The sequence below is a fragment of the Papaver somniferum genome, unplaced genomic scaffold (genome assembly GCF_003573695.1).
Source record: "Papaver somniferum cultivar HN1 unplaced genomic scaffold, ASM357369v1 unplaced-scaffold_5, whole genome shotgun sequence".
NCBI classification, from domain to species: Eukaryota; Viridiplantae; Streptophyta; class Magnoliopsida; order Ranunculales; family Papaveraceae; genus Papaver; species Papaver somniferum.
This window is the reverse complement of record NW_020647637.1, coordinates 533,984-548,810: the sequence shown is the minus strand read 5'-3', so window position 1 is coordinate 548,810 and position 14,827 is coordinate 533,984. Positions and strand designations below refer to the sequence as shown.

Here is a 14,827-nt window from a genome sequence, read left to right as displayed (position 1 = left end):
TCCATGTGAAGTTACTTCAATGGGACCACACATATCACTATGAACAATCTCCAATTGTTGATCAGCTCTTCTAGCTTTGTTGACTGGGAATGGATCTCTGTGCTTCTTGCCAAAGATGCAATTTTCACATCTTGATTCTGGTACCCCAATAAAAGGTAAGCCCGACACCATCTCCTTCTTTGATAAAGTTTGTAAACTATTAAAGTTCACATGTCCCATCCTCTTATGCCATAACCAAGAATCATCATGAACACTGCTACTGTAACAGCTTTCCTTTTGATGTTGAATATTCAAAGGAAATAACCTGTTCTTGGTCATCTGAACTTTAGCTATCAACTTTCTTCTTCTATCTCTGATGAAGCATAAACCATTATAAATGTTCATAGAATATCCTTTTTCAGACAACTGACCCATACTCAACAAATTTTGATGTAAACCTGGAACATAAAATAAATCCATGATGTATGCTTTTGAACCATTCTTAAGAACAATTCCAATTCTTCCTTTTCCCATAACTGGAATTGTAGAGCTATTACCAAACTTTGCTGTTGATCTAGACTCATCAAGATTATCAAATAAATCTTTTCTTCCACACATATGATTGCTACAACCAGTATCTAAATATAACTTAAGTTGTGGTTGTTCTTCTGCTGTGTGACATGCAAGTAGCATGTTTTCATCCTTTTTTTCTTCTTTTTCTTCTTGACTTTATACAATATTAGCTTTGAAATTTGCTTTGTAAGTATTGACAACTGTCTTTCTTGGTTTTGGACACTCAGTAGCAATATGTCCAAAATCTCCACAGTTATAACACTGTATTTTTGATCTATCAAATGGCTTCCTATAACTCCCATTATTTGATCTTCCTCCATTATTGTATCCTCCTTGAAAACCTCCAGTATTAGGTTTTCCTTGATTGTTTCTCCAGTTAACTTTACTCTAAAGTGCCTCTTCAACTTGTTTTGCAGCAACTTTTTTCTCTTGTAATCTTTGTTCATAAGCTTATAGTGAACCCAACAACTCATTAAGAGTCATAGTTGCAACTGTCTTGCATTCTTCTATGGCAGTAGCCTTTGATTCAAACTTCTCAGGCAAGCTTCTTAAAATATTCTCTACAATGGTTGAATCTTCTATAGTATCACCATCTCATTGACAAGATTCAATGTCTTTGATAAAAAATATGAAATTGTTTCAGTTGTGTCCATCTGCAACAATTCATATTTTCTTTTCAAAATTTGTAACCTAACCTTCTTGACCTTGTCAGATCCTGTATAGTAACTTATCAATCCATCGCATGCTCTTTTAACATCTTTGATATAGATAACTCTATCTATGAGTGATTCATGAATACCCTGATGAAGAATATATGTAGCCTTAGAATTCTTCTTTCTGTTTTTAGTTAACAGAGTTAGCGCAGCTCCTTCAACTACTGCTCCTTCTGCTGGTTCTGCATAACCATCTTTCACGATATCCCATACCCCTTGGTATATAAAAATATTATTCATCTGCAATCTCCAGTGTTCAAAGTTTTTTCCTTCAAAAACAGGGACCTTAAATGAACTTAAACTCGTCATCTTCTTCAACTCAAAAACTCATACCCACAGCCCTAAAATCTGATACCAGTGCTCGGATACCAGATGTAGAAAATCTGATATCAAAGACTTAATGAAAACTTAACACAAGAATAATTCAAATAAACTCTCTTCAATTGATATATTTCGACTCATGGCTCAACATCCTATTTATATGATTAACAAACTTGACTCTCAAGTAAAAACACTTTCCTAAATTAATCAAACTCTAACAAAAACTCTTCTAGAAAATTCTCACGTAAACAAACTCTAAAACAAGAAATACTTTCAACCCAAGTAAACTTCTAAATACCGTACCACGCATCAACAACTCTTGTTGATCCATTCACTTCATATCAATTGTATCAGTTGATCCAAACATACCCTGTCAACTCTCATAGTTGATCCACACTATTGTATCAACAACTCTTGTTGATCCCTTACGTCTTCTTCATAGTATCTTGGTTTATTCTTCAACAATAATGGTTTCCTAATTGGCTGTTTTTGTTTTTTGCTTTTGGTCCCTGCATGGTTTGGGGCTGTCCTCTTTTGTATTCTTTGGAATGGAAGTTTTCATCATGAAAAACAAAAAGAACTCCAAGAAACGTCCTAACACAAAAATAATAGATTAAACAGGAGACAAGATGTCAAATGATATATAAGAAATAGAGTAAATAACCATACATTTCTTTTCAAGAAATATAGTTATGCATCCACGACAGATGATTGCAAATCTAACAACAGTTGAAAAACCCCAATAATGCAATTATAGATTCAAAATAACATGGTTAGGTATTTTTGATAACCCCAAGATTGTATATGGATAACCTTCATTACATTTCATGATGATACAAATTTTTTTAGTGGATTATTTAAACCCGCAAACTATTGAAAAAATTTATATACTCATTGGATATCCGTTACAAAGTCTAAACCTTAGCTTGCTAGATTCATAAGTAATAAGATCTAAGCCATATGGACCACTTAGGTAGGTGTATTACCGTGTATATAAGGACCACTTAGGTCTCGGTATTCTGATACTATCTTCTCGTTACTTGGTGGATGGCTCATGGAAGGATATATTTGTTTTTGAGAAACGGATTCATGTTGCACTTTTTTTTTTTCTGAAGATGCAAGGTTGATCTACATCACTGGTGCAGACACAAATTCAAGTTGAGATATATCATGGATTCATGTAAAACAAAATAACCCTTACCACTTGATCCATTGGATCGACAACCTTCTGTAGCAGCTTTGCTCTCACAATTTTAAACCGAGAGTTTAAATCTCCTACAGAATTTTCTTGGTCCGTGAAAGAAAAAATTAGGTGATCGAGTGGATGGTGAAATGCGTGGAAGCTTCTATTATTAAGTTAAGTTAGCCATGCAACTAAGAACACCTTTTAAACTCGGCAATTAATTGGGGAAGTATCAATGAGTCAAAGACCATTCAATTGGATGAAGCTAGCTAACTCCCAAGAAATCAAAGATAGTTTCATGACTACTAGATTACCACTGGGTTTATCAAACTCCAGAGAAGATACCTGCAATTCGTAAAAATGACTCTTCAATCACATGGATCCGGTAATTCCCTTGAAATTTGGTAACGCCATAACAGCCTTGAATAGTTGGATTCTTTGAGATATTTTGAGAGACAAGGACACGGAGTTTTAGTAGGCAAACTCTAGCTGACCATCTCTGCAGACTTTTTACCTATATTTAGCATGCATGCACGCATAATCCAGTGGGTGACCAATGGCTATCACATGGGTGTTCAGGACCCATGTTGACCAACGGCAATCAGATGGCTTATTTCTTGTAGGCGGTAGCTAGAATGATATTAAAGGGCAAGTAACTGTTTGGAACTGACACCTCAACGGTTTTGAGGCAACTACTGTTTGGACCCTGAGCTAAACTTTGCCCGCTCCCCTTGGATTATAGCGTAAAGTTAAGCAGCAACCCCTACAGAGTCGATGAACGCAGCTGTTTAATTTGCTTGCAGAACAGCAGCAGAAGTGAAAGGGACGGAAAACTAACTTTCAATTTGAAATGGTATCTCTTGGTTGGCAGTTGGGACTGTTCCGCCCTCTCTTCCAAATTAAGATCCCGAGGCCTGAACGAGGAGGATTTGGGATACGTGGGAGGCTGGGAGCAGTTGTCCATACTTACCAACTAATGCCTAAACTTGATTATAGGTCTCCTAAAGTTGTAATTGCTACAAACTGTGGATCTTTTATTCTTTATCTGTCATGTAATAATACCATGCTATTCAATTAATTAACTAGCTCAGTTTGAAGTACTGTATATACGTGGTAGTATATGGATGAACCACTAACTTCCAGAAGAAGAAAGAAATGAAAATGGAGGAGTTTATTACTTCTCAGTTTCTGTTACATCCACAAACGAATACATGAAGGGCTATTTATAGCCAAACATCCTTGAGTCGGTAAGATACATAGTGTTTACACTTTGCTTAGCTACTAAGTTTGTTAAGACTTATCCTAATACAGGCGGTTTAACCATGAAGTTTATCCAGCTCTCATTGGATTGTACTAGATAGGTCAAAGGTGGTGAGAAGTTACTCGAATATACGAGTAGTTTGGGGATTGAGATATTGGTGGGCCATCCTGTGACGGGCACATAACATTATCTCTTTTGTACCTTCAATTTTTATAGTTTTAACCCTACCTTCAATCTCGGCTGCACCGATGAATATTTTAGTGAGGTCTTGCTTACCATTACGTGCCTGTCCTAATAACAAGCACAACCTGTGAAGTGAAAAGTGAGCAACATCGATGTTTTAGTTGTGGGGGTGGGGTACCATCGAAGTTCATTGATCTGTTACATGCCTGTTTAAGATCTCATTCGAAGAATCAGCTATTCAATTGAATTACCAACAGACTCTTTAGGCCAGTGGGTAAAGTAGTTCTTCATGTTTCGTATAAACGGATGTAAAATTGTAAATTAAGTAATCTCTGTCATGTTGGGTAACAATTAACACACCACCTTTGGCATATAACATGACCTAGTTTACCATCAAAAAGATAATGGTTATCCCATACGGGCCATACTACCTAACTAAGGGTCTTTCTCCTGCCCCTTGTTGCAGCTGGCTTATTGGAATCTCATAAATCCAAAAAGTAACCAAGACAGGGAAGGTATGGTTATCCACTTATCCTCATGGTATCCTAAGGACCATGTCGATTGTGTACCTCCGACAAGGCCCGACAAAGATTATGGTCCCCCGCCGAAACGTGAAAGATTTGGTTTCGTGGCGTCGGCATGTGCTCGATCGACAAGTCGTTTTCTTATTATTGCCTTCATTCATGTCAAGTTCGCCTTTATACAATGTGGTTGTTCATTCATTCATTTCATCGAGTTCCCTTATCTAGACAGACTAGTCGTTTCCTTAATATCAAATATTTTACTAGAAAGCACATGATTTTTCCTTGGTTTATGAAGTTAAAAGTTAGCTTCTGAGGCCTGAGAAAAAAGAGTTAGGCCAGAAAAAAAATTAATGTCTGCGGGCGTAAGAGATTTCGGGCTATTGCTATTGCTTTTATCATCTCTAAAAACACGTTTTAAACGTGTGAAAATTGGCATCAACAAGATCAGAGTTGTACACTGCTGAGCTATCTTGTTTACACTTTACAGGCTTTGCAGAGAATCGTAAGTTCATAACTGTATGTGTTACTGCATGTCGGCAATTTATATTGGGGTCCATTTGATCCGCTCACTGTGCTGAAAAATGCAATTAGTAACTACTTCTAAAGGCGAATAAATCGGCGACAAACTCGGAATAGGAATCGGCCTCCGATTCATCAAATTTCTTCAAAATCAATCTCCAAATCTTTGTAGTTTCTTCTGTAATTTAATTTCAGTCTTCTAATTTACTTTTATCATGTTCTGATTCTCTATTCAAGGCTATCAGTTTCATAGGATAGTTGTCGTTGCCCTAATTACTGTTCGATGTTTACAATTTCATATTAATCTTTCAATGTTTGGTGTCATGTCTAGCAGGTATTGCTAGGTGGATGTTGATCCTTCGGTCTGTTAAAGGTTCCTGCTTAAAGGTTGTTTTCTTAAAGGTTGTGTCTTCTTCCCAAAGGTTGTTTTCAAGATAAGGATAAGCTCTCATGGATATTGATGAAAGTTTCTGTCTGAACTGTATTCAAAGGAGTTTTGGTACTATAAATTTTGAGAAGTGTATCATAATTTGTTTGCATATAGATCAAACAATAAAATTTCTCAATTACTATGTGAAAGGTGGCTTCTTTTTACTGAGTAGAGATCCACGTTGCGAGCTAAACTCATGCATCCCCTCTTTAAATATTTTGTTCTCAAGGTTTGATCAATCTCATCCTTTACAATTCATCTTTTTTGTTGTTATCAATTTCTTAGTTATGTCAACTAGGAAATCTGTTGGTGAGGTTTCTGATTTAATTGAGAGAATTAAAAAAACCAATCTAGATGGGGATGATCATTCTCAGAGAGTAATTATCTATCCTCACATTAAACTTAGTCTTACAATCAAAAAATGGGCTATGAGTTTAATGACAAAAAAATTTAGTGAGCTTCCTATGGGTACTGAAAAAGTGGAACAAGAAGCAGCAATGGCTTGGGGACATAGTCACTTCCAAATTAGAAGACATGCTAGGAATATGTTTATATTCAGATTTTATGAATGGGATAATTACAATTATGTGCTAGAAGAAGGTCCATGGTGCTTTGATGGTTATCTAGCTGTTTTTAGGGAATGGAATACCTCTGTTTTACCTGAAAATTTGGATTTCCATATCAAACAATTCTGGTTGGATATTAAGAAGCTACCACCAGAGTTTCTAAATGTGGAAGTGGAAAATCAGATAGCAAGTATTATTGGCAATCCGCTCAAGTTAATTCCGGAAGATGGTAATCCAACTGATAAAAATGTTGTGAGTGTTTTGGTTGAATTTAATGTTTCTAATCCTATGCTCAGAGGATTGTTAACAGAGAATGCTGCTAAAATCACTCAATAGGTTACGATTTATTTTCAGAGACAACCAAGAAAACTTTGCCCAGCCTGTCTCATTATAAATCATAATGAGTTGGAGTGTGCTGACAAGGCTGCGAATGTTCAGCTAATATGCAACTTCATCTTCAGATTTGGGGATGATTTTGGAGAAGTGATTGATCCAAGGGAGTATAATCCTAAATACAGACAAGGAGAAAAAATTCTTATATCTCCTAAAAAGTCAAGAGAAAAGAAGAGAGATGATAAGAAGCCTTTCCAAATTCCGGAGGATGGTTATCATGTTTCAACTATCTATAGTCATTCAGAAAGGGGTGCTGAATCTTCGACTGCTAGAAGACCAAAGAGGCCAAGAGACAGTCCTGGTTCTAGCAGTCAAGCTAGTATTCAAGTGGAACAAATGGAGGAGCAACCATAGCAAGTTGATCAAGAAACTCAGGAGTTCCCATATGGGAATGCACAATTCCACTACTCTGGAGATCAACATTTTATGCATCCAAGTTAATGCATTTCACGGAGAATATGGTTAATTTTATAGTTCATTGTGTTCCGCAAAATAAGCATTGGGTTTTGACATGCTTATATAGTTCTTGCTACTCCGAAGAAACAAAGCAACAATGAAGTCTGATTGGTGAAATGAGATTAAATATGAATCTGCTTTGGGTTATTATTGGAGATATGAATGCTACGCTCTCAAGTTATGATAGGAAATCCTTTTCTACATCTAAACCAATTACTCCTCTTATTATTCATAAAACCATTTCAACTTTTGGCCTCCAAGAAATACCTTTCACTGGAAATCCTTTTACATGGTCTAATCATCACAAACAAATCCAATACGTAACCACCAGACTAGATAGAACCTTATCTACAACAGAATGGTTATCCATTTTTCCAGATGCAATTCTTTATAACCTTATCCCAATTGGTTCGGATCATTCTCCCATATTATTAAACACCAATCCAAAAACATCCAATCTTTATAAACCTTTCAGGCTATATGAAACTTGGACAAAACATCCTACTTTCAAGGCTATGATTCAAGATTCTTGGGAGATAACGCACTCTGGTTCTCCGACAGCCCAATTCACCAAGAAACAGAATTTCGCCAGAAATGCGTGTAGAATCTGGAAAAAGAAGTATTTTGTTAATATAGATGATCATATTCAAGAGGTTCAACATCAACTCAGGAAGTCACAAAATCAGCGTCAAGGGAATGAGAAACTTATAGAACAAATTCAGCAACAATTGCAACATTGGTACCAGGTCAAAGCAGATATAAGGTTTCAACAGGCTCGTGAAAAGGTCTTACAGTATCATGATATAAATTCAAAGGTTTTTCATGCTAGAGCTAATTATAGAAGACGTCGTAATCAGATTGACTCTATTAAAGATGAGGCAGGCAAATGGTATAGCTCTAGACAAGAAATTGAAGGGCTATTACTGGCTCATTTTGGTTCTATAACAACTACTTCTAATCTAGTCCAACAGTCTTCGGTTTTTGATCTGATTACTCCTTGCATCTCTTCGTTGGATAATGAGGCGCTTACTTCTATTCCAAGTCAAGAAGAAATAAAGAATGTAGTTTTCCAGATGAATTCTTGGGCATCTCTAGGCCCCGATGGCTTTCAAGCGGGCTTTTATCAATCTTGTTGGGAGGAAGTTTCACATGATCTGGCGGCTATGGTTCAACATTTTTTCAGAACAGGTTATCTTCTTAAACAATTAAATTACACTTATCAAGTTCTAATTCCAAGAAAACTATGTGTTGAAACTCCTTCAGATTTTCGCCCTATTAGTTTATGCAATATAACATACAAAGTGATATCTAAGACATTAGATAATAGATTAAAAAGGCATCTTAATGATATCATATCGCCTTGGCAAGCTGCTTTTGTGCCGAGTAGAAATATTCTCGACAACACTATTATTGCTCATGAACTCATTGATTATATGAAAAAAAAACAAAAATGTCTTTTGGTGCAGTGGCTATGAAATTGGACATGGAGAAAGCGTTTGATCGAATGGAATGGACTTTTGTTCTTACTATCATGCAGAAAATGGGGTTTAGCGAAAAATGGTGCCAACTTATTAATCAGTGTATAAGTACTTCTTCCATCTCTATTATTTTAAATGGGTCTCCCACTGCTTCTTTCGTTCCATCTAGGGATTTACGTCAGGGTGATGCTTTGTCGCCTTATATCTTTATTTTATGTATGGAGGCATTCAATAGAATGTTACAAAAAGCGGAAGATACTGGTTTGATCAAACCTTTGCATCCTGCAGATAGAGGCCCAAAAGTATCTCATCTTTTTTTGCTGATGACTACCTATTATTCTCAAATGCTTCTCCAATATATGTTAGTAATTTGATGAGGATAGTTAATGATTTTTGTGCAGTCTCTGGACAGATGGTTAATCTCCAAAAATCCAGTATTCATTTCAGCAAAAATTTAGATGTAACAGCTAAACAATTTATTATGCATCTGGTTCGTATGAAGTTTATGCCTTTGAATGAGAAATACTTAGGTATCAATTTGTTTATTGGCAGAACTAAGAATGATTGTTTTGATGAAACAACGAATAAAATGGATTTCAGACTACAATCTTGGCAAGGGAAATTAATCAATCAAGCAGGCAGGAGTACTCAAATCCAAGCTGTGGTGGGAACAATGGCAAATTTTCAGCTGGGATGTTTGAAGATTCCAGATAAGTCAATCAAGAAACTCGAATCTTTACAAAAAAATTATTGGTGGAATAAACCATCTTCGAAAGGTTATAAGATCATTGGCTGGTCAGAAGTAAGTAAACCAAAGAGGATGAGAGGTTTAGGCTTCAAAAATATCAAGTTGTTTAATGAGGCTTTACTAACTAAATTGGCGTGGATAATGCTTCATTAGAAGGATGCAAAATGGGTTCAAATGTTGCAAGCTAGATATTTTCAAGACTCGGATCCATTATATGGGAGAATTCAGAAGAAAGAAACATGGATTTGGCAGAGTATACAACAAGGTTTATCTTGGATCAGAAAGTTTCATGTTTGGGAAGTAGTGGATGGATCTACAATTGATGTTGGTAAGGGTCAATGGTTTGGGGATTACTCTCAAGATGTTAATTTACAAAATCTCTCTATGCAGGCTACTAATTTCAAAGTTTCGGATTTTATAGACCATCCAAATAGGTCGTGGAGGCAGGATACTCTAAGTCAGCTCTTTACAAGCACTCAAATCTCACAAATTATGGATATTCGTATTCCTCCCCAACCAGCTGTTGATAAGTTAAGATGGTATCTTACTACTTCAGGAAATTTTTCAGTTAGTTCGACTTACAATGCCATTATCAAACTCCATTCTTCCCAGGTGGTTACAAGACAGCAAGAACAAATGTGGTTGTTAATTTGGCATCTAGCTATTCCTTTTAAATGTCATATGTTCATCTGGAAAATCACAAGGAACATATTACCAGTTGCAGCTAGATTTCAGAGAATTGCTTGGGTATCTAATCCTAACTGTGTGATGCGTGATAATGCAACTGAAACTGTAGAACATTTGCTTCTTCATTGTCCATTTTCTCGTGAAGTCTGGTTTGGAGTAGCCTTATCGATATTCCAAGATGCTAATGCGTATCGGAGTATAAGTGAATGGATACTATCCTGGGTAGAAAAGGATAATTTGGTATGTAGTAAGAAAAAAGAGTTGATAAATCTAGTTGTTATTACCATGTGGCATATCTGGAAGACTAGATGCGTGAAAGTTTTTGATGGAAAGCATTTGCATCCTAGAAGTGTTGTAAAACAGATTTTTACATTTTCCCATCAAAATAACATATGCATAAACACTGGTTATAACAGGGATAGACAAGAATCTAGAGATCTAACTCCTCAGCATTGGAGTTCTCCCCCTTTAAATTGGATTAAGATGGACATTGATGTTTCCATGTTGCCTAATACCAATTTTGCTGGTTTGTCTTTTGTTTTTCGTAATCACACATGATCTTTCTTGGAAGCCGTGGTCATCACATTAAGAGCTAGAGATATTTTCCAAGCTGAAGATATTGTTGTGTTACAAGCCACCAGATGGATTGCAGAAAGGAACTTCAGCAAAATTATTCTAGAAGGGGATAAAAAAATCATTATCGAAGCTTTAAACTCAGGAAAGTTAGAAGGTGTGAAATGGGAGGATCATTCAATGTTGTTGGAATGTCTAAGTCTGATCAATAAGTTGCATGACTTTCAAGTCCAGTTTCATCCTAGAAGATGGAATAGGGTAGCTGATGCCTTGGCCAAATACGCAAGGAACAATCAGGTTAATGGTTACTGGGTGACTGAACCACCTAAGGTTATAAATCATCTTATTCTGAAGGATAAGGCTGATTGCATTATGTAATATCATGTTGGAGTATTTAGCTTTAGTAGTTCTTTGAAAGTCTGTGGGAGGATAGTTTGTCTTTCCGAATGTTGTTCTGTTAATTAAGTTTCTTGTCTTAGTTAGTTGTTGTACTTACTTGGGTGTCTCTGAAGTTGCACAAGGCTTGTATCTTTGTAAATTTGAAAGGCTATGAAATAAAATTTATATTTCTTCGAAAAAAAACCAAAAAAAAAAACTACTTCTAACCAGACCATGTGAACATCCCCATGTGTCGCTTGTACATAAACCTTTTGACCAATCAAGGCTCAAATGTTGTTTTCTTGTTGGATGTTACTGGCATCCCGTGTACTAAATTATGCATTAGACATTCTCATCCCGTTATTCGTGGCTGCCCATGGTATGGTTTAATACAGTTTAAACTACAGATTGAAACCACTAAAACCGATTATTAATATTCTAAAATGGTTAGAACTGAATTTGGAGATCAAGTCAGTAGTATTCGTTATCCCTAGCCAGTTACCCGTGTATCTAAAGCAGTTCAAAGGATGACATAAACTTTTGAAAAATATGCAGAATTCCCAATCAAGATATCAATTCCCATCTTTTGTTTTTTGATCGGTTCACACGTGGCTTAACAACAACAACTAGGACATGAGCTAACTATTAAAAAACTGCAACCCTAAAGCTGTGTTAAGATTGGTCTTTTCCGGCCAATCCATGTTTTGTCTAGCGGATAAGGTAGTTAAAGTGATCAACAAGAAAAAAGAAACCAAAATAATTGAGTTCAGTTCCAATTAGTATAAGATTCCCATGCCTATTTGATTTTTCCATGTGAAGAAGATCCAACAAGATTAGATTTCGTTCGTATCTATAATACAAAACAGAATGGGTTTTTAAGTTTGGACAGTCGAATAACATTTTGAAAGACAAACGTTGCATCGGACCATTCCAGTATCATCCCATCGAAAGACATCTGACGATCGTCGTTTCTGTAGCCCCTCTCATTATGAGTCAAAATTTATTAATCTTTAACCATTGCATAAACTCTTAACTCAAGATATTCAAAGAAACATTAAATGAAATCATAATATATCATACATGCATTAACTGGATTTAGTGGTGGCATGAATCTAATGAGCAATGAAATTTATTTGTTTATCTCTATTCATAACTCATAAGTGAGATATGCATACACACTATTACTTAAACGATTTTGTGTTCATTTTTGGATAATGTATATGAATAATTTTACAATGTATTTATAGACATTATTTTTTCTTAAAACAAAATAGAATACTATCTTGCAAAGGAACACGATTTAAAGTCCGGAAAAAAAATAATAGTACACCAGTCAGATATCATATTAAAGCAGTACTGTTACGGCACGAGTTATCTCTAGATATTTATTAGAACTCTATGTTAACCTCATGTCGTGCCGTTACGACACGGATTATTTCTAGTTTTTGTACAAGAATTGTCAGCTTACAATTTTAATCTGTGAGGGACGGGACAAAGCACAGATTAAACCCGTGATCAGTCCTGAACCGCTGGTTCCTCATACAAAATAGGCCCCTCTTGATTGGGCTCCCAGGATTTTTGTAGTTAGTGAGACAACATATAACATTGTTGGCACATTTTGAGCCACATAACATCTAAACAAAGGTTGAAAAATAGACACCAAAGAAACACAATTAATATACCCCCAATTCTCTATATAAAAATAGAGTTTTTTTCGAGCGCTCTCATTAAGGAGCTTCTGATCGATTCTGCCCCACCTTATCATTTATATTTGGAAGTTTTTAATATTTTGGGTAACACAATTTAAAGAAAATAATTTTTGTTCCACAATATACATTCGTCCAATCACATGCAAAAAAAATTTACCTAAAACAATTAAATCTTATAAATATTATACCATTACCAAAAATATATCAAAAAACTCAAATATAATATATAAATTATAATCAAATTCATGACTAATTTAAACTAAAATCACATATTTCATCACGATTTCATCTTAAAATCGAATCGATCATAAAATAAAAAATAAAAATAAATGTCCAATATCTAATCAAATCGATCATAAAATAATTAAAAATTAAAAATAAATGTTCAATGTCCAATTACATGTTTTGTAATTAAATTAATCCTAATTACAATTCTATACTATTAATTAACATTCCAATGAAATTAAAAAAGCCATTTATCAACTATAAAAATTTGAAATTGATATGCATAAAGTTGCAGAAACTTACCTGGAAATCGAAACGTGCTTCTTTTTCAGCAGGAAAAACAATTTTAACCCTATCAAAACAGTCGAAAAATCACTAATACAAAATCATAGAATGCTACAACTTGACACTAAGCAAAAAATTTGATATTGAACATAACTTTGAGAACGGAAAAACAAAAACGTTAAAGAAAAACAATAGACAATAATGAAAGATTTTCAGTACTATTATTTTACTTAATATTATTAATTCCATAATAAAAAATTATTCATAAAATAAATTATAAGAAATCCTACTCATAAGTTATTTTATTCCTTCCATAAAAAAACAATAAGAGATTTTTTATATTCTTAGTAGTGTAAGATATGCTAAATGTCTTTTTCGAAATAAGTAAAAAAGATCAATATATTTTAGACGAAAAATAAAAAGAATTTGAATAGGGAAATGTCACTATCCAAATATATACAGATTACCAAATTTAGAAAAAAGATCATTGATATTTTTGGATATGTAAAAAAAATATAACATAAAAATATACTTATTACCAAATTAGAAAATAAATTATTGATATCTTTGGATCCTCAAAAACATATAAGGTAAACTTGTGCCAAAAATATGGATATTTTAGATGTTTGTTAATATCATTTCCAAAAGAAAATTGTGTTTATTTATGGGTTTGGTAGCTCTATTTAAGTCATCCGAGCAACAACCGAACCCTATTGTTCTCCATTGATTTCTATGTTATAGGATTTTGCTGGTTTTTATTTTTTCTTACCATGTCTGATCCAGTCTATTGTTTATTTTGCAGGTACCAAAATTGTAATCGATTGACACCGCGTCTGATATTGGTGTTGCTTTCTTTGATCTAGCTGCTACATATAATAACAAAAAGAAATTGGGATTCTGCTCTTTTCTGTTTGATTTTTGGGTTTCTTCTATTTTCTCCTCTATGTTCTTATGTATATTGATTCCGATTTTATGGGATTTTATAGGTGAGGGTTTTTCAACATAGGTATAATTAGGGATTTCAAAATTCGTTGCTTCCACGCTTCTCAACCACAGGGAAAAATATATATCCATGAAATATTTTTAATTTTGTTGCGAAATTGTGTTTAACGGCAGAGAACGGATTTTTGCATTGTTTATATTACTACAAAAGTTTTCTGATAGAAGTGGTTCTTAGATTCTAGAGGGATAACCACCACCTCATCCTACATACCAGGAACGTAGTTCCACTCATTCGGGGGACTTATTTTTTCAGTTTATTATACTTTAATTGTTGGTAATGCAGTAAAAACAACACCATCATAAGATCAGAAGAGAGAAACTTTACAAGAACGGTGAGATATAACTGATTTTAACACCAGATGATGTTAAAATGTGAGTTGCTTCCACCAGATGAAATTTCGATATTCCAGTTTGATAAAGAGCATAGCTCAAGTGACTGGTTGATGGAACAAATGTGTATTGCTTCATTAAGGAAATTATGTGAATGTTTATAAAATTGAATTGTTCTATATGGCTTACAAAATCTTGTGAATGTTTATATTGAATTTCTTCTATATGGCGTACTATGTATTGGATGTTCTGTATTTGCATACAAAATTTAATATTTTTGGTTACCTGCACGAAAGGGATAGATATTACAT

At 34.6% G+C, this 14,827-nt stretch overlaps 1 protein-coding gene across 1 annotated transcript; it reads left to right on the top strand.

Moving 5' to 3' along the window:
* Window positions 1-8,551: 8,551 nt before the first annotated feature.
* On the top strand, window positions 8,552-10,965 carry LOC113342926. Its single transcript, XM_026587294.1, has 4 exons — window positions 8,552-8,881; window positions 8,992-9,381; window positions 9,481-10,540; window positions 10,586-10,965. Exons 1-4 carry the CDS (start codon window positions 8,552-8,554, stop codon window positions 10,963-10,965), a joined length of 2,160 nt encoding a protein of 719 aa, XP_026443079.1.
* Window positions 10,966-14,827: the final 3,862 nt, after the last annotated feature.